The 24,801-nt window shown below is 39.4% G+C and overlaps 1 protein-coding gene across 3 annotated transcripts in view; it reads right to left on the bottom strand.

The window, feature by feature from the left end:
- Positions 1-24,801, bottom strand: part of mcf2l2 (MCF.2 cell line derived transforming sequence-like 2) — a 99,478-nt gene that overhangs the window by 50,612 nt on the left and 24,065 nt on the right. For all 3 annotated transcript variants that reach the window (XM_084394564.1, XM_084394565.1, XM_084394563.1), the window contains exons 3-14: positions 22,870-22,984; positions 22,702-22,792; positions 21,583-21,702; positions 17,890-18,006; positions 17,511-17,660; positions 17,128-17,252; positions 16,521-16,635; positions 16,278-16,397; positions 15,157-15,348; positions 13,776-13,967; positions 7,525-7,702; positions 7,117-7,220 (exon numbers count right to left, since the gene is read on the bottom strand). In XM_084394564.1, the coding sequence (XP_084250690.1) occupies positions 7,117-7,220; positions 7,525-7,702; positions 13,776-13,967; positions 15,157-15,348; positions 16,278-16,397; positions 16,521-16,635; positions 17,128-17,252; positions 17,511-17,660; positions 17,890-18,006; positions 21,583-21,702; positions 22,702-22,792; positions 22,870-22,984 (1,619 nt within the window). The remainder of the gene's footprint in view (positions 1-7,116; positions 7,221-7,524; positions 7,703-13,775; positions 13,968-15,156; positions 15,349-16,277; positions 16,398-16,520; positions 16,636-17,127; positions 17,253-17,510; positions 17,661-17,889; positions 18,007-21,582; positions 21,703-22,701; positions 22,793-22,869; positions 22,985-24,801) is intronic.

The raw sequence follows: 24,801 nt of genomic DNA, 5'->3' as shown, positions 1-24,801 counted from the left end.
TGCATTTCGCCCTACAGCCACGCACGTTTGCCACGGAAACTTCTAAGGTGGCATTTGTCCTCACTCTCCTGACTGGGAGGGCGGCCCTTTGGGGCACGGCGGTGTGGGCGAATAGAGACCCTTGCTGCACGTCGTTCCAGGCACTCACGGAAGCCATGAGGAGCGTCTTCGACCGTGCGGCGGCCGGGAAGGAGGCTGCTAGGAGGCTGGCGGAACTCAGACAGGGTAATCGCTCTGTATCGGACTACGCCATTGAGTTCCGCACCCTGGCCGCCGAGTGCCAATGGAACGACACGGCGCAGTGGGACATGTTCCTGCATGGGCTGGCTGACCGCGTACATCAGGAGATCTACGCCCTGGACCTCCCGACGACCCTCCATGGTCTGATAGAGCTGGCGTTGCGGGTGGACTCCAGGCTTGGCCGGATGAGTCGACGCACGCCAACCGAACGTCCAGTCCACTTCCTCGACTTCCCGAGGTCCAGCGGCACCGACGCGGTCAGCCCCATCCACGACACCGAACCCATGCAGGTGGGAAGAGCTCGGCTTTCCCGGGAGGAGAAGGAGAGGCGGAGATCCCTGGGCCTTTGTTTGTACTGTGGAGGATCTGGACATTTTCTGAACACGTGTCCGTTAAAAGGCCCAGCCCGGCAGTAACTATGAGGCTACTGTCGGGTGGGATCTCCGCTGCTAAGACCTCAGGAACACCATCAGCGACATCTACTCTCCTCCCGGTTAGACTTAGATGGTCGCATCACCAACACCACTGTCATGCACTCTTGGACTCAGGGGCCGAAGGTAATTTTCTGGATCATCACTTCGCCATCAAACACCACATTCCTCTACAACGCATCTCTGTCCACGCACTCAACGGCCAAGACCTCCCCGTTATCACCCTGTCCACTGCTCCCCTCACACTCACCACCTCCGGAAACCACACTGAAACCATCACCTTCTACATCATGGACTCCCCCCTGGCCCCCATAGTACTTGGACACCCCTGGCTCACTCAACACAATCCCAAAATAGACTGGCAACACAGAACTATCAATGAGTGGAGCACTGAATGTCATAAGTCTTGTCTTTTGTCTGCCTGTTCGTCTGTTTCCATGTCTGTCTTACAGGAGAAAGCAGCGGACTTGTCAACCGTGCCCGAGGAGTACCACGACCTGAAGGAGGTGTTTAGTAAGTCTCGAGCTGCTTCTCTTCCTCCTCATCGTCCCTACGACTGTGCTATAGATCTACTGCCAGGTAAATCTCCGCCTAAGGGCAAGTTGTATTCACTTTCTGCTCCAGAAAGGGAGGCCATGGAGAAATATATTTCTGATTCTCTGGCAACCAAGTTCATTCGTCCTTCCTCTTCTCCTGCAGGGGCGGGGTTCTTTTTCGTGGGGAAGAAGGACGGATCCCTGCGACCTTGCATTGATTACCGGGGACTGAACAACATCACGGTAAAGAATACTTATCCTTTGCCGTTGATGTCTTCAGCCTTCGAGAGGTTGCAGGGAGCGACTCTCTTCACGAAACTGGATTTACGCAATGCTTATCATTTGGTCCGCATCAGGGAGGGTGATGAATGGAAGACCGCCTTTAATACCCCCCGGGGACACTTTGAATATTTGGTTATGCCCTTCGGGCTTTCCAACAGTCCAGCGGTCTTCCAGGCACTCGTCAACGACGTGCTGCGAGATATGGTAGATCAGTTCATATATGTTTACCTGGATGACATATTGATTTTTTCTTCATCTCTCCAGGAACACGTGCAGCACGTCCGACGAGTGCTTCAGCGGTTGCTAGAGAATGGGCTTTTTGTCAAGGCGGAGAAATGCGAATTCCACGCACAGTCGGTTAAATTTTTGGGGTACGTTATCTCGTCCGAGGGGATTCGCATGGACCCTGACAAGGTTAAGGCTGTGATAGAGTGGCCAATTCCAGATTCCCGCAAGGCCCTGCAGAGGTTTCTGGGATTTGCCAACTTCTACAGACGTTTCATCCGTAATTTCAGCCAACTAGCCGCACCTCTGACCGCCTTGACCTCCTCCCGAACTACGTTCAGGTGGACAGACGCGGCTGGCTCCGCGTTTGCCAAACTCAAGGACCGCTTTGTTTCGGCCCCAATTCTCATCGCCCCTGATTCCTCACGTCAGTTCGTGGTGGAGGTCGACGCGTCAGAGGTGGGGGTAGGAGCAGTGTTGTCCCAGCGTTCCCCCACGGACGAGAGGATGCATCCTTGCGCGTATTTTTCACACCGTCTGTCTCCTGCCGAACGTAATTATGACATTGGTAACAGAGAGTTGTTGGCCGTCAAACTAGCGTTGGAGGAGTGGCGCCACTGGTTGGAAGGGTCGGGGGTACCTTTTATTGTCTGGACCGATCATAAGAATCTGGAATACATTCGTACTGCTAAAAGGTTAAACTCCAGGCAGGCTCGGTGGGCATTTTTTTTCGGTCGTTTTGATTTTACTCTCTCGTACCGCCCGGGTTCCAAGAATATTAAACCCGATTCTTTATCGCGTCTTTTTGATCGTTCCGAACGCCTGGTTACTCCCGAGTGCATTTTACCGGAGAGTCTATTTGTCTCCACACTCGTATGGGAGGTCGAATCGAAGGTCAAGAAGACCTTAGAAGGGGTAACGCCCCCGGTCGGGTGCCCACCGAACCGTTTATTCGTGCCGGAGGAACTACGGTCTGAGGTTATTCAGTGGGGTCATTGTTCCAACATAGCCTGTCACCCAGGAATCAATCGCACGAGGTTTTTGGTTAAGCAGCGATTCTGGTGGCCACGGATGGCCCGCGACATTCACGATTTTGTATTGGCTTGCTCGGTATGTGCCACTGGTAAGACTTCCAATCGCGCGCCAGATGGGTTACTCCAACCGCTGCCAGTCCCTTCGAGACCCTGGTCCCACATCGCTCTAGATTTTATTACCGCCCTCCCGCCCTCCCAGGGCAACACGGTTGTTTTGACCATGGTGGACCGGTTCTCGAAGGCGGCTCATTTCATTCCCTTGCCCAAATTGCCGTCAGCCAAGGAGACAGCGGTTGCCGTCATAGACCACGTCTTTCGTTTACATGGCCTTCCGATTGACGTGGTCTCTGACAGGGGTCCCCAGTTTGTGTCCAAATTCTGGCAAGAGTTCTGTAAATTACTGGGCGCGACTGTTAGCCTGTCCTCTGGGTTTCACCCTCAGAGCAATGGCCAGACCGAGAGAGCCAACCAGGATTTAGAGAGAATGTTACGGTGTTTGGTTTCCAAGAATCCGACTTCCTGGTGTCAACAACTGTCTATGGTGGAGTACGCCCACAATACGTTACCAGTGTCATCCACGGGCCTTTCTCCGTTTGAAGGTAGTGTAGGATACCAGCCACCTGTTTTTCCCAGTCTGGAATCCGAAGTCGCGGTTCCCTCCGCACACGCTTTTGTCCAGAGGTGCCACCGCACCTGGACTAGAGCCCGTGAGACTCTACTCCAGGTGGGGGCGCGCACTAAGGCTAGCGCCGATCGCCACCGGTCTAAGCCTCCCGTTTACGTCGTCGGTCAAAAAGTGTGGCTTTCTACTAAGAACATTCCTCTCCGTTCCGTCTCGAATAAGTTAGCACCCAAATTCATTGGCCCGTTCACTGTCACCAAGATTATTAGTCCGGTGGCAGTCCGCCTCAACCTTCCTCCAGCGTACAGGAGGATACACCCCGTGTTCCATGTCTCCAAAATTAAGCCTGTGTTTCGATCAGCAATTAACCCGCCTGTACCGGTTCCCCCACCGCCGCGTCTTGTAGATGGGGAACCGACGTATTCGGTTAACCGTATTCTGGACACCAGGCGGAGGGGACGAGGATTCCAGTATTTGGTGGACTGGGAAGGTTACGGTCCGGAGGCGAGAAGTTGGGTTCCTGCGAGAGACATACTAGATCACTCCCTTATTGATGAATTCCATCGACAGGTAAGGGAGTCTGGGGACGCCAGGAGGCGTCCCTAGGAGGGGGGGTACTGTCACGGTTCATGAGTGCGCTGCTTCCTGCTTGTCTCGTGCATTTGTTATTGTTGTCTGTGTGCCATGTGCGTGTGTGTGTGGGTGTCACCGTATCAATTATCAGTCAATCATCTCATCTGTAATCAGCTCGGCGCCAGCTGCCACTCATCTCCAGTTCCTTTAAAGACTCACTGAATTCTTCTCTCATTGTCAGATCGTTGGTCGATGTTTGTGCTGTGTTTCCTGTTTCCCGTGAGTTGGTTTCTTCCTGGAGTCCTGTGCTGTGTGTTCTTCGTGTCTGGATCCTGTCTTCACCTTCACGCCGTTTCACCGCCGGATTCATCGCGGCCATCTAGTCCCTGCGCCACCCTGCTTCAGCCGTCTGACCCTCACCATCGGCCTGAGTCTGAACTTCTGTGTTTAAGTGTTTAATAAACATACATTCTTGAGATCGCCTGCATTTGCTTCCTTTTTCCAGTGCGTCATGACAGTTTCATGTTTGTCCTTGTATTGTTCAACTGGTCGAGGTTGATATGGGATTCAGAAAGTAATTAGAAATGAGTAATGCAATACTTTTTAGAGAGAGCAATTAGTATATTAATCTAATTACACTGTTGAAGTAATTAGTAGCTAGTAATTAATTACTGTAAAGACTGTAAAAATGCGACAGTAAAAACCTGTATACTGGTTAACAACAGTAAGTTACCGTACTATATAAGGAGAAAGGCTATAATAGATCTAAGCTTACATTTGATCAAATACTGTAAAACACTGTAAAATGTAAACATTTTGGAAGTAAAAAGAACATAACTTATAATTTACAGTGAAAAACCTTAAAATGACTTTCCCACTATTCTCTATGACACTTCACATTTGATGGTTTAAAAATTGTATAATTAAGTTTCTAATTACTTTTTCTTATCAGTTATATACATTGGGGTTTTATGTTACATCTTATCTTTTTAAATGAATGTTTATTGCATTATTTTAGTGTCTGTGTATTACAATGATGTTGTTTTGTGTTTGTGTGCATGACACATGAGTGGATCTTCTATATTAGCACCTTAGCTTGTGGAAAAGTTACTTGTGATAAAAACGGATTCATTATGTGGCTTTTCTCTTTACCACAAGTGTTATTATAGTGACCGTCAGTGTGTATTAAGAGTAAAAAATAGTTTTTTTTTTCACAGAAACGGCTGATAGATTTAAAATGCTTCTTTTTTTTTTATGTATTTTTTTGTGAGTAAATTACACAAAATGTAATTTTGTCAAATGTACAGGTTGATCTGTAAATGTATTTACATTTTCACAGTATTTTAGAGAGAATTATTCTGGAAACCACAGCTGCCAGTTTTATGTTGTAAAACGACAACAGAACCAGCGTTCAGCTTAATATCTTTGGACTGACAAGGCTGGCTGGGTGAAACTCAGGTTCTTTTAGTTGGCAGTAAAAATGTTGGGCATTGCAACTAATGCTTTGTTACGTAAGGTTGAGAGTTGATCCCAAAAAGAAAATGTTATGACTTTTAGTGAACTGAAGGACTAAAAAAAGCCCTGCAATGTCTGTCTATTTATTTATTTTCAAACTACTACACATAGGGCCCTATCTTGCACCCAGCGCAATTGACTTTGTACACGACGCATGTATCATTCCTATTTTGCACCCGCGCACAGCGAACTTTTCCCTCCACAGACGCACGTCGGTTAACTAAGAAATACACTTGCGCTCCCGGGGGCGGTTCAGCGCAAAGAGGAGGCGTGTTCCGGCGCAAACGTTCCCTCATGCTATTTTGCAGAGTTAGAAAACAATTCCGCCACTAACCGAAAAAACCTAGGTTAAAGTCAGTGGTGCGTTGCGCATGTTATTATATACTATTTTAAGGGCGCATGCTTGGCCATAATCAATGTAGCGTGTACACAACGCGCATACACTTTGATTCTCTCATCTACACAGAAGCAGCAGTTTTCATTTTTGCAAATCATACATTATTACGATAGAGATAGATCGATAGATAGATAGTTTATTATAAAAGTATACATCTAGCTTACACATTTACCCAAATTATCATACGCCTGTTTAACCGAAGTTAATTTGGGTGTTTCTCCATCCCCGACGTCACTTCTCTGTTTTACGGCCCTGACGAGGACGTCGGTCTCCTCGGCTGTGAACCGCTCCTGCCGCACGCCTGGCAAATCCGCCGTTATAATAGGAATCCGCTATAGAAGAAGCGCGCCTGCTCTTAAAGGGAATGTGAGATGATGCTCTGATTGGTTTATTTCACGTTACGCCCAAACCACACCTATGAATAATGAAGCTACTTCAGACCAACCCATTTTAGATTTGCGTCGGGCGCAAGAGTCATTTATCCCGCTGGTATAATAGCAACAGCACCCAAGACCCGGCCACAAAGTTTCTTGCGTTTTGCGCTTGATACTTGCGTTTCAGATCGTTAAAATAGGGCCCATATACTACAAGAGCCTTATTGATTCATCCCATTTATTTATTTTTATGCAGTTTTTTTTTTACAGTGCAACACTGCTACTAACTCTAAGTAACTTTGCAACTACAAGTAAACTACCAGAAGACTGTCTGCTTAATATCTGCTAACACTTTATTTTGATGCTCCCCCAACAGATATTCTACTGACCACAAGTTACTTTGCACCTACATGCCAACTTACTCTACAAACCCTAACCCAGTGGTTCCCAATTCCAGTCCTCGTGACCCACTGCTCTGCACATTTTGTATGTCTCCCTTATTTAACACACCTGAACCAGATCATCAGCTCATTAGGAGAGACTCCATGAACTGAACTGAGTGTGTCAGATAAGAGAGACCTACAAAATGTGCAGAGCAGTGGGTCACGAGGACTGGAATTGGGAACCACTGCCCTAACCTAACATTCTACTAATTCTCCAATGAGAGTTAGTTAACATGTAGTAGCAAATTAATGAGTTAGTTGACATGTAGTTGCAAAGTTACTTGTAGTCAGTAGAATGTCTAAAATGGATTATCAAAAAGTGTAACCTAACCAGAACTAATCCCAGACTAAAACATTTTTTATACATGCAAATGGCTTTTAGACGTTTTTAAAAACTTGTATTTATTTCCGACCATGTATCTGAGCTGATAAAGGCTGATGTACCTTGATGCCACCTTTGGCTTTGCGAATATTTTTCCTCCTTGCCAGCTCTGCGTCACTGGGCTGCTTATTGGTACTGGAGTTCTCTGTAGCTTTGCGATTTGATGCTGTAGAGTTTAGAACATAATTAAACAAGTTGGAAAGCCTTCATATTTTCAACTTAAATACTTCAGGATACAAAGTGTAACTTTAATGTTTTCTTGTCAGAAACATCAGAAAATTTGCATAAATGTGAGCACTGGTTAAACAAAACCACACTCAAACTAAAAGGTTATCAACTCGAAATGAGGACATGCTTCTGGGAAAAAAAAAGAGTATAGAGTATATAAATAAGTATACAAGCAAATACCACTAACCACTGGCGGTTTGGAAATGCATGCATTTCTGTCAACATGCACCTGGTTTACTCACCAGCTACAGTGGGTGGTGGGATTTTAGGTGAAGTGCGTTTTGGTGAAGATTCTGGTCGAGGTGCAACAGGTTGCACTGGCCTTGTTTGCTTTGTAGACAGCTTTTTCAGACTCGCATGTCTTTTCTCAAACATCTCTTGAACATCATCCAGTCTTTTAAGAGCAGTTTGGGCTTTGCTCTGCATGGGAAGGGATAAAAGATATAAAATATCAGTTATTTATCAGGAGCAGATGAATAGTATCATTAAAGCTACAGTGAGCTCCAGAATTCTGAAACCAGTAATCTAGTTTAGTCTAAAAGTTTGAAAAAAAAATGTAAACTATAGAAATATTGACGGAACATTATTTAATATTTAATATATAGGAAAAGTATTCATATTCAGCACTATTTCTAGGTCACTCATTGAATAATGAGAGTTCAGGCTTAAGTGCTGCCATCATTAAAGCAACAGGACATCAAATACTACAAAATACCAAAATGAATATATTAATATTTCAGTAAAAATTTTCAATCAAATTGTTATGATTATAATATTATATATATATATATATATATATATATATATATATATTAGAGATGTGACGGTGATAATATTCTCCCACCGGTTAATCGACTTATGACCAGTGTTGTTTTCGTCAACGATGACGATAACGAAATGATTTCGTTGACGCACCTTTTTTTTATGACGATAACGCGACGATGACTAGCTAAAAATGGCTCTAAGGTGACTAAAACATGACGAGACGTTTTCGAGTTTTCATTGACGAGACGGAACGAAAATTATTATAAGTCTGACGTTCAATTAGGGTTGCCAACCATTCCGTATAATACGTAATCGTCCCGTATTTGACACAATAAAGTCTTGTTCCGTATTGACCTGATACAGAACGCACTTTGTTCCGTATTTTTGAGAATCAATTCAGTGCAAATCCATGACAGACACATAGCTTCTAATATGTCAGACTATGAACGAAGACATTTGTAGGCTATGAGAAAAAAAAACCCGACGGTGCGGTAGATACTAATTTCTCCCCCTGTTTGTCTATGATCAGCGTAGCGTTTTTAACATCTTGGAACATCATCAGAGAATGCCCTTTTAATTGGTCGTTTCAGTCATTGTGAGTCACGTATCGTAGCAACGATGACGACAAGTGACAACAGCGGGAAATGTAAAAATGACTACCTCCGAGCAGCCGGCGAAAAAGAAAAGAGCACAGAAATGTAAAATTGAATGGGAAAATGACTACCCGTGGCTGGAATGCGTGAGGGACAATGAATACAAGGCCAATTGTACCATATGCCATCGTGTTTTTTCTGTTTGTCACGGCGGAGTGTGTGATATTAAGCAGCACGCATCAGGAGATAATCTAATAATTCTATTGAATAAGTTCGCACATAAGGCTACAGAAAACTGTTGTGTTTATTTTTTCTTCAAATGCAGTCTAAGCCGGTGAGTTTTGAATGTTATATGTTGTATTTGTTTAAGTTAAAAATAAAATGTATTATAAACTAAACAAATCCATGGTTCATTGTTGGCAAAATGATCATGATCATTTATATTTCATGTGGTTCAGTCTTGTATATTGATTAGGCCTACTTTGCTATTCTATAAATATATAGGCCTAATAAGTTGTATTATAATATGCTATAAGGTATGAAATATATTTATCTAAATGTATCAATTAGTTTCCACAATATTCACCAGAAGTCATCATTTCAGAGGTTATTTTTCAAAAAATAAATTGTTATGAATTGCAACACTTGCTACAACCTGTCAAACCTAAGCCCATTTCCAATACTTTTTAACCTAAAAAGACTTTTTTTTTTTTTACTAAAATTGACTAAAACTTGACTAAAACCTTTTTGCGTTTTCGTCGACTAAAACTTGACTAAAACTATCAAGTTTATAAGTGACTAAAATGTGACTAAAACTAAAAAGCATTTTCGTCCACAAGACTAAGACTAAAACTAAAAGGGTTGCCAAAAACAACACTGCTTATGACAACACCGGTATTACCGGTTTCATCGTGTTAGAGTGATGTAAAAAATTTTTTTACATGCCGTCAATTCATCATTCGTATTGAGTTTGATTGACATGCGATCTGACCAATCAAATTCCACCATTTTTGTGCGACAAAGCAGTCAGAAGAGTTATTGATTAAATTCGGTTGATTTGAACTTGGCTTTAACTGAGGCAATCTGTCACGACACATTAAAGAGCCAAAAATGGTAGGCCTATTTTATTTTTGTTTGACTGACCAAATTTGAAAGTTGAGACTTTGTTTCATATTAAATATTACCTGCTCGGTCCTGTCTTTCAGCGTGTTGTCAGTGTCCTCTATTTTTAATTAATTAAATGAATTACAAAAAGTAAAAAAAAAAAAATCAGTAATGCTAGGCCTAAACACTGTGGAACCAAATAAAAACAGCTAAAGTCTAAAGTTTGACTAATCGCAGCAGTCTCGCATTCGTTTAGAGCTCGTGTGAATTGCACGTATAAAATGAAGTTAATGAACAACCTCGATCCATCAGGAAACGCCACATGAATTTCACTGCGCTTTATGAAGAGTTTTCCTTTTGCGTGAAGAAGCCGTTCGCCGGAGATGTGTTAAAAGATTCATTCATGCACACAAGAGAGTGCATTCATGATTATTATGCTACCGGTATACTAATCCTCCTGGCGCCGGGTCTGAGTGAGTAGGCCTAATTTACTCTCTTACCTTTGTTCTTTGATTAACATTAATGGCACTCCATCTGACACGCGCCCCATTTTCTCACAAATCTCTACATTCATTTATGATATTATTTAAATCATTTGCTCTTGTGAGGACACTCGACAAAACGGACATTTTGGCATAATTTGTGTGTGTTATGTTTTGTTCAAGGCCGAAAAGAGAACTCGATACTGACGCGCGTCTTTTCTGTGTGTGTGCGTGTGTGTGTAATAGGCAGGACTTACAGCACGGTCTCTTGTTTTGTTGCGCTTGAATGGTTGAGCGTGATCATACAACGCTAGTCAACTGGTGACAGAAAATACGGATACTGCGTAATTGCTTTAAAAAGAAAAATTGCGGTGCTGCGGTGGGCAAGTGATGAAACCGGTGTTGCGACTGAACACCGTGTAACACCAGTAACACAGACTATCGTGCCAAGCCTAATATATATATATATATATATATATATATATATATACAGTGCTATGCATAAGTTTAGACACCCATACTAAAGTTGACTAAAAAGAGGAATAAAAAATCATCTTTTGGAAACTGAACTTAATGCCTTAATTAAAAAAATAAGGAAAAATCCAACCTTTAAGGACACCAATTTTCTTTGTGAATGAATAATGCATCGTAAATAAATAAATGTTCTTCCTTAAAATACAGGGTGCATAAGTTTGGACACCCCTATGTTAAATTCCCATAGAGGCAGGCAGATTTTTATTTTTAAAGGCCAGTTACTTCATGGATCCGGGATACTATGCATCCTGATAAAGTTCCCTTGGCCTTTGGAATTAAAATAGCCCCACATCATCACATAGCCTTCACTATACCTAGAGATTGGCATGGTTTTATTTCAGTTAGCCTAATTGCTAGTTTGATTTGCATTGAGAGATGATCTTATGGAAAGTACCCCATGCCAATCTCTAGGTATGGTGAAGGCTATGTGATGATGTGGGGCTATTTTAATTCCAAAGGCCAAGGGAACTTTATCAGGATGCACAGTATCCTAAAAAAATAATAATAAAAAAAAAATAATAAAAAAAAAATCTGCCTGCCTCTATGGGAATTTAACATAGGGGTGTCCAAACTAGGGCTGTTCGATTCCGGATTTTTTGGAATCGATTCCGATTCCGATTCCTGTTTCTGGAATCGAAAAGAATCGATTCTTGGAATCGATTCCTCACTGTTATTTTCGATTCTTTTCTTTTTTAATACCAACAGCATGTCTAACATTGTCGCGTCTTACCGTGCCACACAGCAAGAAACTCTCTACACCGGGCGTGACAAAGCGACCATTGCAAATCCATTTGTCCGCGACTTGCGAGTGTTTGGTCATAAATAGAACAAGGCATTTACTTCGGGGATTTGTCACGTCGTGCTTCCTGCATTAGGTACAGTGTAAAGACTAGGAATATGTTCACCATATACATATGCGGTAGATTCTATTTTACATAGGCTACATACCTAACTAAACACACACACACACACACACACACACACAAACACACACACACACACACACACACACACACACACACACACACACACACACACACACACACACATACATAATCGATCTATCCACATACTAAGTGTATATGTGGATAGATCGATTTTTATTTATTTGTGGTACATAATTTCATCCAGTATCATAAAACTATAGCTAAAATTCCTGTTAAATTCTAAAAGCATTTTGTTCAGGAACAGACTCATGCACACTTTGCACATACAAACTTTTTAGGCCTTTAGTTTACACAACTTTTTTTTTTTAAGGCCTTTACACATATAAACTTTTTTTAGGGCCTTTACACATTCACTTTTTTTTAGGCCTTTACACATATAAACTATTTTTACACGCACACCTGCGGCGAGTTGGCGACACAAATAAAGCACGAAAAGAGCTCTTTTCTGTCTGTGTCATACGTAGGTCACGTGCACACTATAATGTTCGCACGCACCCCTACACACAAGCACTGTTCCCACAGTAACCATTCCTCCAGCTCACGCTGCGAATGCAATAAATGTAGCCTACTGTAGGTCGCGCGCCCACTATAGTATATTAGTAGTCTGAACTTTATTTCTTTACAGGTGACGTGATTGTGTTGACAGATGAATTCGGCAACAGGCCGCGGTTTGTGTAAAAAAAAAAAAATCTTAAAGAGGAGTCGATTCCCCTAATGGAATCGATTCCAACCTTTGGAATCGACTCTCAATTCCCAACGCCTCGGAATCGAGGAATCGATTCTTTTTGGAATCGATTCCCAGCCCTAGTCCAAACTTATGCACCCTGTATTTTAAGGAAGAACATGTATTTATTTACGATACATTATTCATTCACAAAGAAAATTGGTGTCCTTAAAGGTTGGATTTTTCCAAATTTTTTAAATTAAGGCATTAAGTTCAATTTCCAAAAGATGATTTTTTATTCCTCTTTTTAGTCAACTTTAGCATGGGTGTCTAAACTTATGCATAGCACTGTATAGTATATATATCAATTCAGTGCTAATTTGATCTAATATTTGATGTGTTTTTTTAAGTGGCAACTGAGATTCGATAAAATTATTGTTCATGAGTTTTGTTCAAGTTAATTAAAACAACAGTTTTTTAATAATGGGAGAATATGTAAAAGTATGGTATTTGGGGTAAAAGGCTGTCAGGGCAAAAGGCACAATAATTAACATGATTATAAATAGCTGGGGGACTTTTCTATTTGTTGACATGACATGGTTAGATTCAGATGGTAAATATCATAATTGTATTAGGTTGGGTTTCCACCTTAAGAGATAATCACCATGTTTATAATGAAACCATCATATTTAAAAATATGATATTAATCATATCCTATAGCCTAATAAAATAAATGTATTGTTCCGCCTGTAAATCTATATTAAATTATTATGGGATCTCCTTCAATGCTTTCAGAATCTTTACTTTTTAAAATAATTTTGTTTCTGTATTTTTAAAATATATTTATATTAGCATATTTTAATGATAGTATATTTATTAAACAAAAATTCATTTATTTATCAAAATAAACAGAAGATAGTACAAACTTTGCTAAAGGGATTGTTTTGAACAAGTATTTACTTAGACATTATTCAAACCATATTTTTTTGCCTAAAGTATTTGCATAAAAACTGTGTGCCTTTTGCCATGCTGGTGAACCTTTTACCCTGTGTGTGGGTTTAAAAGACAAACCTTGCCACCTCAAACATTTATACGATTTTTAAACAAAACAAACCACTTTTTATTACCTATTTTCACACAAAATCGTTTGCACCATCAATGTTCAATAAAAACATATATATTTGTTCTGCAATCATACAGTGAAGGAGCAGTGAAAAGAAATTTTTTCTTAAAGTGTGTCTTTAGCCCTGTTGTATTGTGTTTTCGTAAGGTGGCCCTGTATACAGTATATATATATATATATATATTTTTTTTTTTTACATATATATATATATATATATATATATATATATATGAATTCCACTGTTTACAAATGCATTCAACTGTAATGAACTTCACTTGTACCTTGACCAGCTCTGAGAGGATGATCTCATACTGGTTGCCGAGGTCTTTGAGATGACTGAGCTGCTGCTCTTTGGCTGTTTTCATGTACCTCTCGATGTCCTGCAGTGCTGCTTCTGCACCTTCCTGGGTTTGGCATCTGTCTACAGCCTGAGAGGCCAACAGATACACTCCACTTTCACACCACTGGTTCACCTGCCAACATAAAAACACAGATGCACATTAATGCATCTATTTGTTCTGGACCCCATTTAAATCACAGTAAAGTAAACTGTGCAGGTTATCTAATTTGTTAATATTCTAACCCCAACCCCAAACCAAAAACAACCAGAACGGTTAATAAACGTAATAAACTTAATTCAATATATATTATCATAAAACAAGTCTTATTGTTTTTTAAATTTCAGTTTTGTAAATGTATTTGTCTTCTGACAAATCTTAAAATCACCCATCTATCATGTCCTGACTCAATCATTCCACATGAAAACTCGGTAACACTTTATTTTGATGGTCCCTTTTAACATTCTGTTGATTATTAGTAACTTTGCAACTATATGTCAACTAACTCTCATTTTAGTATTAGTAGACTGTCTGTTTAATATCTGCTAACACTTTATTGTGATGGTCCTTCAACAGACATTCTACTGACAATAAGTAACTTTGTAACTACATGTCAACTTATTCAAACCCTAATGTACCAGTCTACTAATACTCTACAAACACTCTAATGAGAGTGAGTAGACACGTAGGTGCAACTTTACTTATAGTCAACAGAATGTGCTAAAGGGACCATCAAAAAGGGACAACAAAATGTGAAGAAAGCCCAACAGAGACTGTACTTCCTGCGTCAGCTGAGGAAATTCAACCTGCCACAGGAGCTGCTCGTACAGTTCTACTCAGCTGTCATCCAGTCCATCCTCTGCACTTCCATCACCATCTGGTTCGGCTCTGCTACCAAAACCGACCTCCGTAGACTACAGCGGATAGTTCGGACTGCTGAGCGAATCACTGGCACTACCCTTCCCACACTCAAAAAGAAAAGTTTCTACCTCATGAACATTTAAATGTTCCCCTACTGTGGAACAAACATGTGCAATACTTCCCTCAGACATTTCATTATAGCACTTTATAACTTTCTATATATTTATATTTATTATTATTTATTTATTTTTTTTTTATACCTATGTTACTTGTCACTTGTCTTGTCACTTTATATTGTATGTGTACTGGAAGCTACTGTCACCTAGACAAATTCCTTGTATGCGCAAGCATACTTGGCAATAAAGCTCTTTCTGATTCTGAAAATGAAAATGAAGTGAAACCGAAAACTCAATATTAAGGTGCCTGTGTGGTAATTTGACTGCATGCAAGTTGTTTCACAAACCTCGTCGATTCCTTTGTGGATTTCAAGTGATTTGGTCAGAACGTCACGTTTCTTTTTGGCCTCATTGCTGAAGTCATCACAGATCCGACGCAGTTCGACACACTTTGGGAGGATTGAGTCTACGGCGTAATGGTTGCTTTGAATGAGCTGGTCCCCATGCTGAGCGTGAAGCTGAGCTTTCTCCAAGGACTCCTGTACAGATCAGTAAACACAATAAACAGAATATGAACGATGTACAAGGCTATCTTGACTATTATTACTACTTGACTTGCACTCTTGTAACAGTAAAGTCAAGTCACCTTTATATACAGCGCTTTATATAATACAGATCATAGTTTCAAAGCAGTTTTACAGTGTTAAACAGGTAAATAACAATCCATGATGCAAACAGAATTGAATTACGCTGTAATTTAGCTATAGAAAGACAATAGTGTCAGTACCCATACACAAAAGAAATATATTTTCAGGATATATTTTGGAATATATGCAAATATTTGAAATTGGCCCAATAAATATATTTCATACTTATATTTCATATATTTTTGTTATATTTCAGAATATATTTCAATGTATTTTTTTCTGTATGGGTCCCCAAAAGTGTCAAAAATATATGTGGCATATATTCCAAATACATTGAAATATATTCTGAAATATAACAAAAATATATGAAATATAAGTATGAAATATATTTATTGGGCCAATTTCAAATATTTGCATATATTCCAAAATATATCCTGAAAATATATTTCAAATATATTTCTTTTGTGTATGGGTAGCAGCACTATGTTTGTGCATTTGATTTCTTCAAGAAGTTCAGCTTTAGTTACTGTGTGCTTTCAAACATCTGCACTTTCTTATCATTTTGACAAAGGCAATAAGATGGTTGATTCAGCAGAGTTAAGCTAGTTAAAATCGCAGTGGTGACACCAGTAAACCAACATTCCATGTTTGGGATCAGCATTCAAAACATATGGTGGTTAAAAAGAAACATTAACTGTCTGTAAAAAATGGGGTGTGGTTAGTGGTTTAACCAGCAAAAAAACAAAACAAATAGTTAAACTGTTAAACTGAATGTGGTGGTTTGCATATCAGGCCTGGTCTTAGATTCTAAATATTTTGACCTGAGCTTGGTCTTCCAAAGTTTTCAGTTCCCCAAGTAGGTGATCGACCCGGGCCACACAGTCCCCGGTGTCAGACAGTCCCAATAGCGCTTCCATCAGGCCATCCAGAGAAACTTTCACCTGATGCAATGGATAAAACACACCAATTTCAACTTGATTGACTAGACAACCGCCAGTGGTGATACTTAGTATAATGGCTGCCTACTGAGTTGAGCACAATTGAGCACATGCATTGCACCATACCTCTCTGAAGTCCTGCTCAAAGTGTCGTAACTGTAAGCACTGCTCTAATTTGAGGTGATGCCTCGACCAGAACTGTTCAAACGCATTCTCAGTCTCATCGAGCTGCGCTAACAACCTGAGACAAACAAACAAACGCTTTTACAGTGTGAATGTCAGAGGAGCTAGAGTGAATTAGATTTCACAGAGCAAGGCTAGATGACACTAGGCTTTAAATAATAATAACAGAACTGCAACAAGAACTAACACCTGATAAAAGAGCTGTTATAAATGGAGGAAATGGCACTATGTCAGTCAACACACAGTTGACATACAGTCAATATGTAATCAAAATACATTTTATCTTAATGTTCCTGGTTATATTGTGAATAATTCATCATGCAAGTTTTAAAAAATGTAAATCTTTCATCAGAATGTTTTTTGGTAGACGTCAGCAAGTTCTCTATTTGCATTTCCAATGGTTAAAATCCCTTACAAAGTGATTATTCTGTTTTGCTGTCAAGTAGGAATATCACTTAGTGGCGCAGAAATGTGTTACATTTTAGTTTTGCTTAAGCTACCATCGTCATTAACAGTAACTTTTTGTGTGTGGGAAAAACTTTTTACACACCTCTCAACTGTTGTTTGGTTCTCTACCTCATCTGGATTCAAAACGTGACTCTCGGTTTTGCTGGCCTGGTCTTTGATACAGGACAGCAGAGTATGACCTTGTTTTACTGCCAATTTTAGCTCTTCCTGTACAGAAAGAAGAAATATGGCATATGAATACTGATTGAATCTGGATATATGCAAAAACAGAAATAATCAAGATAAATACAGATGGTGTTTTGTTGCTCCACTATGTGAGAAACTGAACATCAATGAACCGATAAAAGGTGACTGACCAATTGCACAGACACAAGCAATAAAATAAAGGACACAATTATGACAACAAGGATTAAACAAATCGTATGATAACATTAGAAGCACTGTTCCATAAATGTGGATGGCTACCTTGAGCTTATCGTGTTTTTCAGTGTGTGTGATAAGCAAATCTTTGGTGCACTGCACGTCATTGGGAAGCTCAGTTTCTGCCAGGTCTGTTCCAAACTGCTGAAGCATCTGTGCTGTGCTCTTCACTGTTAACGCAAAGTTCTCAATGGCCTAGGACACAACATTTTGAATTATATACTTTATACTTTACATAACACTGAAAAAAAAAAAAAAATCTAAATCTACTCCACAGTATATTATATATGGTATTTTGAAATTAAATGGTAGACTAATCTGTTCAGTTCAAATCTGTAAAAAAAATAATACAGTATAGTCTCATTTAAAGTCATATTAATAAGCTAATTAAGGCTTTGTTTATTAATAAAAAAAAACTTCTCACTGTGCGATGGTGAATCCATTGACTGTGGCAATATTCCAGGCTTCCCCCCAGGTCACAGGTCAGCTGGCCTTTGTCAATGTAGCCGTGCAAGTCTGACAGGGAATTTAGCATAACAATCTACAAGAAAGAAAAAAAGAAAAAAAAAAAGAAAAAAAAGAAGAAAAAAAACCTTTACATACATATATGGAAGTGTATTTATGCCAGAAATGTGTGTACTTTTTGGGAACAGAAAATAATTGTTTCTCTTATGTTACTTTAAAGACAAAGTCACTGTTGATAGCAGTGTTAGGGCCGTTACATAGTCAACGCAAGCAACGCGAGCGATGTGAGTGACGCACTCCCTTTCATAGTCAAAACAGTGGACGCAAGCAGACGCAAGCGTCACGGGCGATGCGTGAAATGCAATACACCACTCACGCAACAAGGGGTAGTAGAGTCATAGCTCTGAACGCCCGTCTATTTCGCTTCAAACGCTCGCTTTCGCTTTGGACGAGCGAATGGATTCAAAATGTTCAAGCGTCGAACTAGACGCGATAGACCTGAATTTGACGCTCTATTCGCGTTTGGTGTGAACGCAGCATAGTAACAGGCAAGATTGCAATGCTGGAATGTGTGTGTCTGTGTGTGTGTGTGTGTGTGTGTGTGTGTGTGTGTGTGTGTGTGTGTGTGTGTGTGTCAGAGAGAGAGAGAGAGAGAGGCACGAGGCACAGTGGAAACATAAAAACATACTCCGTCATGTTGTTCATACAGGACATCATTAAAACTGCAAAGTGTTTAGCCTACTTATATTTATGTAAAACACAACATTGTGCTTTTGTCAAACTATAAACTCTTGTCAAACTGTAACCTACAACTGTCACCCAACCAAAATCACACACACACATTGTAGACGAGATGTATACGTATAAGCTCGCATAATTTTTCCTCTTCGCCCGCCATTGTATTCAAACCTTCTTCTGTAAACGTAATATACTTGAACACGTCCTTGCGGACGTGTTTGCGTACCAATGCGTTGACTATGTAACGGCCCTTAGTGTATTGCCACAACCACAGACACATTCATTTTCACAGGACCTAGTATTTTCACAACCTGTGGTCGGCTGCTGGTAAAATGGTAAAAACATATGGTAAAAAAAAAACTGTTGCAGAGGAAGGTTAAAAGAGAATTCTGGGTTTGGAAGTAAATGAGGCCAGTGGTGTACAGTAACACTATAATGGCAACAAAGAGGTAACATTTTATATAACTTTACACAAAAAAGTTGATCACACTAAAATCATGTCATCACCTTGCAATCACTTATATTGTTTCAGGGCCCTTTCACACCTACCTTGTTTGGTCCGGACTTTCGGACTTTTCAGTTTGGTCCGAATCAAAATTACAGGTGTGAAACCTCCCCCGGACCACGGTCCGGACCAAACAGACGAAATTTGGTCCGACGAAAAGAGGTGGTCTCGGTCCGGATCAAACTGTTCAAAGGTTTGGTTCGTTTCTAGTGTGAAAGCATTTTCTGTATGGTTCGGACTTTCGGACCATTTACAGGAAGTTCCGGTGGTTCCCGCGTAGCATAAACAACTGAAGGAGAATATTTATGTGCAGATCTGTCAGTCCTGCCCACAGCGTTTCTTCCAGCTGATTCGCGCGCGCGCGCACACACACACGCACACATTTGTCCTGCGTCCTACCGGCGATGATTTGTTTGCACAACGAGGACGTTCATTTGGCGAATTTGAACTAGCGTCGAGTATAGTTGGTGCTGGAGGGAGTAATGCCGTAATAACAGCATAGTGGCAACGATAATATGCGTCTGTTCATTCATTCTTGTCAAAGTTACCCGCCGAATTGACAACACGCTGACGTCAGACGCACGTCCGTTTACAAACCAATATGCAGCCATGTAGATGATGACGACAGGACGCAAGTACGTCATGAAAAGTTCTTTAGTGCGCTCGCATAATTGCAATGTGAAACCAAACCAAAACTAACCAAATGTATACAATGTATCAAAACATGAACTTTGGTTCGGACCTTGGTGCGGACTTTCAGGTGTGAAAGGGCCCTAAGTCTTGTGGATGTACTATTACTTTTTTTTTTTTTTTTTACTCTTTCCCCACCACGTTTTTTTTTTTTTTAAGTTGCCAGCCACTGCCAGCATTTTTGATCATTTTCACAGAAATGTAATTTCCCCACAGATTTTGTTGTCTGAACATGCAATAATAATCAAAAGAAAGAAAAGAGCCTCTGCTTAAAAAAAAAAAAAAAAAACATTTTATTCTAGCTTCATGCCTTCTTTTTTTTATCAACACTGAATGTGGTTAAGTTTTATAAAGAAAGCAACATTTTGAGCAAAAAAGCTGAGAAAATCGTGTTTTTGTCAAAGACTACATATTCAGAACGATGATCAAAGCACAAAATACATGGAGTAGATCGAGTCCATTAACACCCCTAATAAGCAAGCGCACAGTCCTATAGCTCGTCCTGGGTCGACATTTCACTCATTAACATTAAGGCAGTTTTGATTATGCCGTTTAATGTTGGTGATTGTGTTATTTTACATATGATTACATGTGATATCTTGTTTCTGCTGCTTCTTCGCCTGTGTTTTGATCAGGAGATTCAGTAATCTTTCAGAAGATGTGTAATAGCGCCCCCCTACCGTATAACAGTGAAAACACGGAAAGCCGGAAAATTCCGTCAATGTCGCGGGGAAAGGGTTAACTTGTGTGAAGTGAACCAACCCGTTTCACTTCCATTGTAAAATACAGAGTGTCTATTTACACCAAATGCAAATAGCCCAACTAACTGGCAGAGGCTATTTACACTGACTCAAGCCACCATTGTTTGATTGAGCCAGACAAAATGACTAAAGAAACTCTGCTGACAATGGAATCAGTAGTGTGGAGAGTAAGGCGGATAGCGTTAGCTTTTGACACGACCAAACCAAGTCCGATTCCGCCTTACTGAATTGCAAAGTAGCCTGCTTGTGCTTTCAAACCACAAAACACTTTCAAACACTTCCACGTGCTCTCAAACGCTCCCGAAAATGAGTTGATCAATTTAGCCAATCACAGACATATCCGATGAGCGCATGGACACAATGGCCAATCAGAGGTGTTTTCGAATTCTGCTCAACAGCGCTCAAAGCGTCACATTTTTATAAAATTCAGTACCGACTTGGTACCGAAGTCTGTATTTTGACAACTCTAAGTCTATTTGCAGGAAGTGTGAAGAAAATTAGAGACAAAGTTTCAGAACTAACAATCTGGAATATTCCTGTAAATGACTATCAATCTACCATAATGCATCTGCAGATGACATTTTGTGAAATCATCACAGCATGCACACCACAGTGCAATCTTCATTTCCTTAACGTCACAAGAGAAAATGCATGCAGATGATAATCTCATGCACTAGCATACAATATGTCAAAGCAAGGTGGCATTTACTGAATTCACACATTGCCACCGCTTTGATGACAAGCAGCTGGGAAGCACCTCCATTTTCTAAAGTGCTGTTAAACCAGGATTGGAGGTTATATCACCCTTTCAGACATGCATAAAACAACAAGGTGACAGGCTGTGTTAATAATTTAGCGGATGAGTGATCATGGTTACAAACACTCCAGAGGAGCCCTGCGCGTCATATGGCGAATGAACAGACATGCTGAGGGTCCAGAGTGACAAAAGCATGCTTACCGGTACCTTCAGTTTGAAGTCATCCCTATGTAACCGCATACTGACATCAGCGATGGCCCTCTGGAGGAGGCGTGAAGGTTTTAGAACCAGAACAAGCTGTAGATTTCCTGGGAAGGAGCCCTTTTAGTCATGAAAGGAAATTAAACATATGAGCAAAAATAAAACTTTGCCTCATTTCCTTAACAATTCTGTGGCATTAACTATACTTTGTGATACTTCCAACCTATTCTGTATTTGAAACTTTTCAAATGAATTTATAACATTTATATATATATATATGTTATATGTAAAAAGGTAAAAACGGGCCAAAACAATAGCATTATTATTTATTTGTTACTCCATTGTAAAAAATTAAATCACAAAACAATTATTATTATTATTGTAATAACACTTACTGTATGTACTGTAAAATAAAAAGTAGTATTTAAAATTGTAAAACATATACAATTATTTTATGAATAATAATAAACACTGAAGTTTTTCAGCGTTTTCAGTTTTTATTAAAAACTTAAACTAATAAACACTGCTGTCACTGAAGCAAATGGAGACATCAACTTTTAAATTTTAAGTCTTTTCTTTAAATTTGTTATGCTTATAAAATAATTTGTGATTAAAAATATTATATATTGATAGTTATTAAATTATATTAAATTGGATTAAAAATATGAAAAATAAATTCCAGCACAGCGCTACAACAAATTAAATGGCCCTTCAAATTCGATAATGCTTTACAATGAACCCTGTTAGAGATCTACATATGGCAATTTACCTGTTCAATAAAATACCTTACTCACCCATAACAGTGATAAAAACGCCATCTATTTACAACATTTCACATCCCTCAGTTCTCGCCATCTCTCTAAAAAGCCAAGCCAATGTTGATTCTTTTTATTACGAGCTCTGTCACGTCCTCACGCACGAGTGAGTGAAACATGTACACAATTTCCCACGAAAACCCTCCTGCTAGGTCTAAAATATAAACACTTATAATAGGCTTACCATAGTGAATCAGGGTAAGACAAAATAAGTTTTGGAAGAAGTATGATGTATTGACTCATTATTTCTGTTGAAGAGCTAGTGTTCTAACTTCATAAAGCTTCAGCAAGAGCCTGTACGAACCGCTATCCGTGACAGAGAAGTGATTGCTGAGTTCCATTTGTCCTTCCTGCGGTCCAGGATGATGATGAAGCCGATGCTAGCAGCATCCATGCTGAAAGATGAAGAACAGAAACAGACGGGTCAGGCTTTGAAACCACAACTTCAAGACAAAGATAAATGAGGTTTCACCTTGGTATGCTGGTCAGGTATGTGACAACATTAACAAATTCCTCATCCGTCACCTCGTTAAAACCTGAGAACTCTGGGAAAGTGATGATGGGAGATCCATCTTTTCCTCTTCCTCCTGCAAATATTTAGAGTCTATTTAATTCAGTTATTAATTCTGAGAAAAAGAAGGTTTGAAATATTAAATGGCACTCTGTGGTACTTTAAAAACATTTCTTTTCAAACAACATTTGTTTGTAATCTCGATGAGCACCTATGCACTCTAAAAAGTTTAACTATGATTTACTCAGTTTTTTGGGTGAAACATTTTTACACAAAAAAAATGAGTACATTTTAAAGCTGTGAAATCAATGAAATTAAATATAGGCCTACTGTATGAATTGAGTAAATGCAAGTAAAAAAATTAAGTAAATCTGAGCAACTGCATCTGGTACATTAACACATAAAATTGAATAGAAATAATTTTATATTTAAACATTTAATAAACAATATTTATGAGTAATATTAACTGGTTTTATTTGACATTGGCCTTTATTGTCGATAATGAGTACAGCAATACAGCATATTTTACAATGTTTTACCATGTACACAATATTGCCTACATTTAAACTCATTTAAAAAACATTTTAGAAGTAAAAATTAAACATTTAAACATTCAGGTAGCCTAATTCGAGTGTAATCAACCAGTCTGTTATCCCATTTCCACCGGATAAAATTATGCGCTGGTTCTCGTGCCAGAGATGGACTCGCGCTCTGCGGGATAAGTTACCGCCGTCCTGCACGCGACTGACTCCATAACCTGCCAATAAAAAAACAATGCACAGTTCTGAAGACATTTTATCATCCAAATTGATAATATTCATTATCATTAGGAATAAAGTCGTGTGTTTTATGCAAGGCGCTTGAATTAGGCAAAAAAACAGGCGCGACTCTTGTTAAGGTGTCACATTACGCCTCTGTAATGTTGTTTTGCATTAAATAAAATGATTTAAAGCACAGTAATGATTTTATTGATAAAATATAACATACACAAACCTGAATTTCGCAGAGGAAATGCACCGATTCTGCGACGCTGAGAAGAGAAGAACTGTTCTGGACTGGAGAGAATTCAAACAGCCCGCACTCACTCAACCGTTGAGTTGTCGTCACGTCAGACGGTGGGGGAGGGGTGCATTGTTTTAATTGAGTAAACTTACTCAATTTCTTAAGAGTGTGTTAAATATTAATAATATTGATTTGAATTAAGTCATATTTTTGTTTCTTGAAACAGATCAGTTTAATTCTCCATTCTCAAATATTTTGATAGAAATTTCACAAATATATTAAGTGTTTTATAAATAAATAAAAATTCTTAGATAAAATTAACTGTCGGATTTTTAGTCAATTATTTTGGTGTGTTTAACTCAATCAAGTAAACGATATTCAGAGACTTTATTAAGTTAATAGTTAAACAATTAATTTTATTTTCTAATAAAAATTATTTACTAAGCCACAGAATTATTTTTTTAGAGTGTGGTGTGTGTTCACTGTTCACAGACCAAAGTATTTTTTTAGTTCATTTTTGGTGTTATGACTGACACCATTCACACTCAAACGGAAACTATGCACATGGTGTGAAAGTGCACGCAGCAGAAACCAGGTGTGAGGAAATTAAAACCATGACCTACTTACTTTTTTTCTTTACACTAAGGGCATAGCTTTCAAATATACTTCTTTCATTTCTGTTTAATGGGACATACATCGGGAATTGTCCTCAAAATAATTATTAAGTATTCATCACACACTTTTAATTCACATTAAAATATCATATTTGATTTTATTTCTATTTAATTCACATATTTATTTGATTTAAGAAAATAAGAACCACAACTCATTTCAACCACAAGGGGGCGACAGTGGTATGAGATATTATGAGTTATGAGAGTTATGAGATGA

The sequence above is a fragment of the Rutilus rutilus genome (assembly GCF_951802725.1).
Source record: "Rutilus rutilus genome assembly, chromosome: 22".
Lineage (NCBI taxonomy): Eukaryota > Metazoa > Chordata > Actinopteri > Cypriniformes > Leuciscidae > Rutilus > Rutilus rutilus.
The sequence above is the reverse complement of the archived record's forward strand: the minus strand, read 5'-3'. Positions and strand labels throughout refer to the sequence as shown.